Source organism: Pteropus alecto, unplaced genomic scaffold (assembly GCF_000325575.1).
Source record: "Pteropus alecto unplaced genomic scaffold, ASM32557v1 scaffold462, whole genome shotgun sequence".
In the NCBI taxonomy this organism is placed as follows: Eukaryota; Metazoa; Chordata; class Mammalia; order Chiroptera; family Pteropodidae; genus Pteropus; species Pteropus alecto.
The window spans coordinates 395,060-395,998 of NW_006431936.1; the positions used below are offsets into that span (position 1 = coordinate 395,060).

At 46.4% G+C, this 939-nt stretch overlaps 1 protein-coding gene across 1 annotated transcript; it reads right to left on the minus strand.

Annotated features, from left to right (window-relative positions):
• Positions 1 to 939, minus strand: LOC102888306 (olfactory receptor 11H12). Its single transcript, XM_006906934.1, has one exon. It carries the CDS (start codon positions 937 to 939, stop codon positions 1 to 3), a length of 939 nt encoding a protein of 312 aa, XP_006906996.1.

The window sequence follows — 939 nt, forward strand, 5'->3', positions numbered from 1 at the left end:
TCACAACACACTCAGAATTTTCTTTAGTGCATCCTTCATATCTTTGTTTTGGAAGTTGTAGATAAAGGGGTTGAAGAGTGGGGTTGCCAATGCATAGAACAAAGTCACAAATTTCTGCATACCAGGGTAGTCTCCAGAACCTGGGCTAATGTACATCACCATGACCGAGCCATAGAACAGAGACACCACAGCAAGGTGGGATGCACAAGTAGAGAAAGCTTTATGCCTTCCTGAGCCAGAAGGCACCTGTAGCACCACACTTAGTACACAGAAGTAAGTGCCAAGGATGTACAGGAAGGTGAGAAAGATGATGAGGGAGCTAATGATACCGCAGATGAGAGTGATTCCAGATACTGGAGCACAAGACAATGCCAGCAAAGGTGCCAGATCACAGAGAAAATGGTCAATGATGTTTGGACCACAGAAGGGCACCTGAGATATTAGAGTCAAGGGAGTCAATAACCAGAGAAAGCCACCTGCCCAGCAGAAGACCACTAACCTAGCACACAGGTGATAGGTCATGATAGCAGGATAGTGCAAAGGTCTACAAATGGCAAGAAATCGATCAAAAGACATCACTGACAGAAATAAGCACTCGGCGGCACACATGGAGAAGAAGAAGTAAAACTGGAGCAAGCAACCAGCATAGGAGATGCTCTTGGTCTGGGAGATGATATTAGCTAACATTTTGGGCACATCAGAACTGACATAGCAGATCTCCAGGAAGGAGAAGTTAGCTAGGAGGATGTACATGGGGGTGTGGAGTTTCCTGCTTGACCACACAGCACAGATGATGGATGTGTTTCCCAGGAGGGTCAGAACGTAAACGAAGGAGAAGAGCACAAAGAGGAGGTTCTGGATGTCTCTGTGACAGGGAAAGCCCAGGAGAATGAACTCACTCACAAACCCAGAGATATTAGTAAGCTCCAGGGTCCTCAT

Coding starts and splice junctions, on each gene's coding strand:
- LOC102888306 (XM_006906934.1), bottom strand. CDS start 939: ATGAGGACCCTGGAGCTTACTAATATCTCTGGGTTTGTGAGTGAGTTC.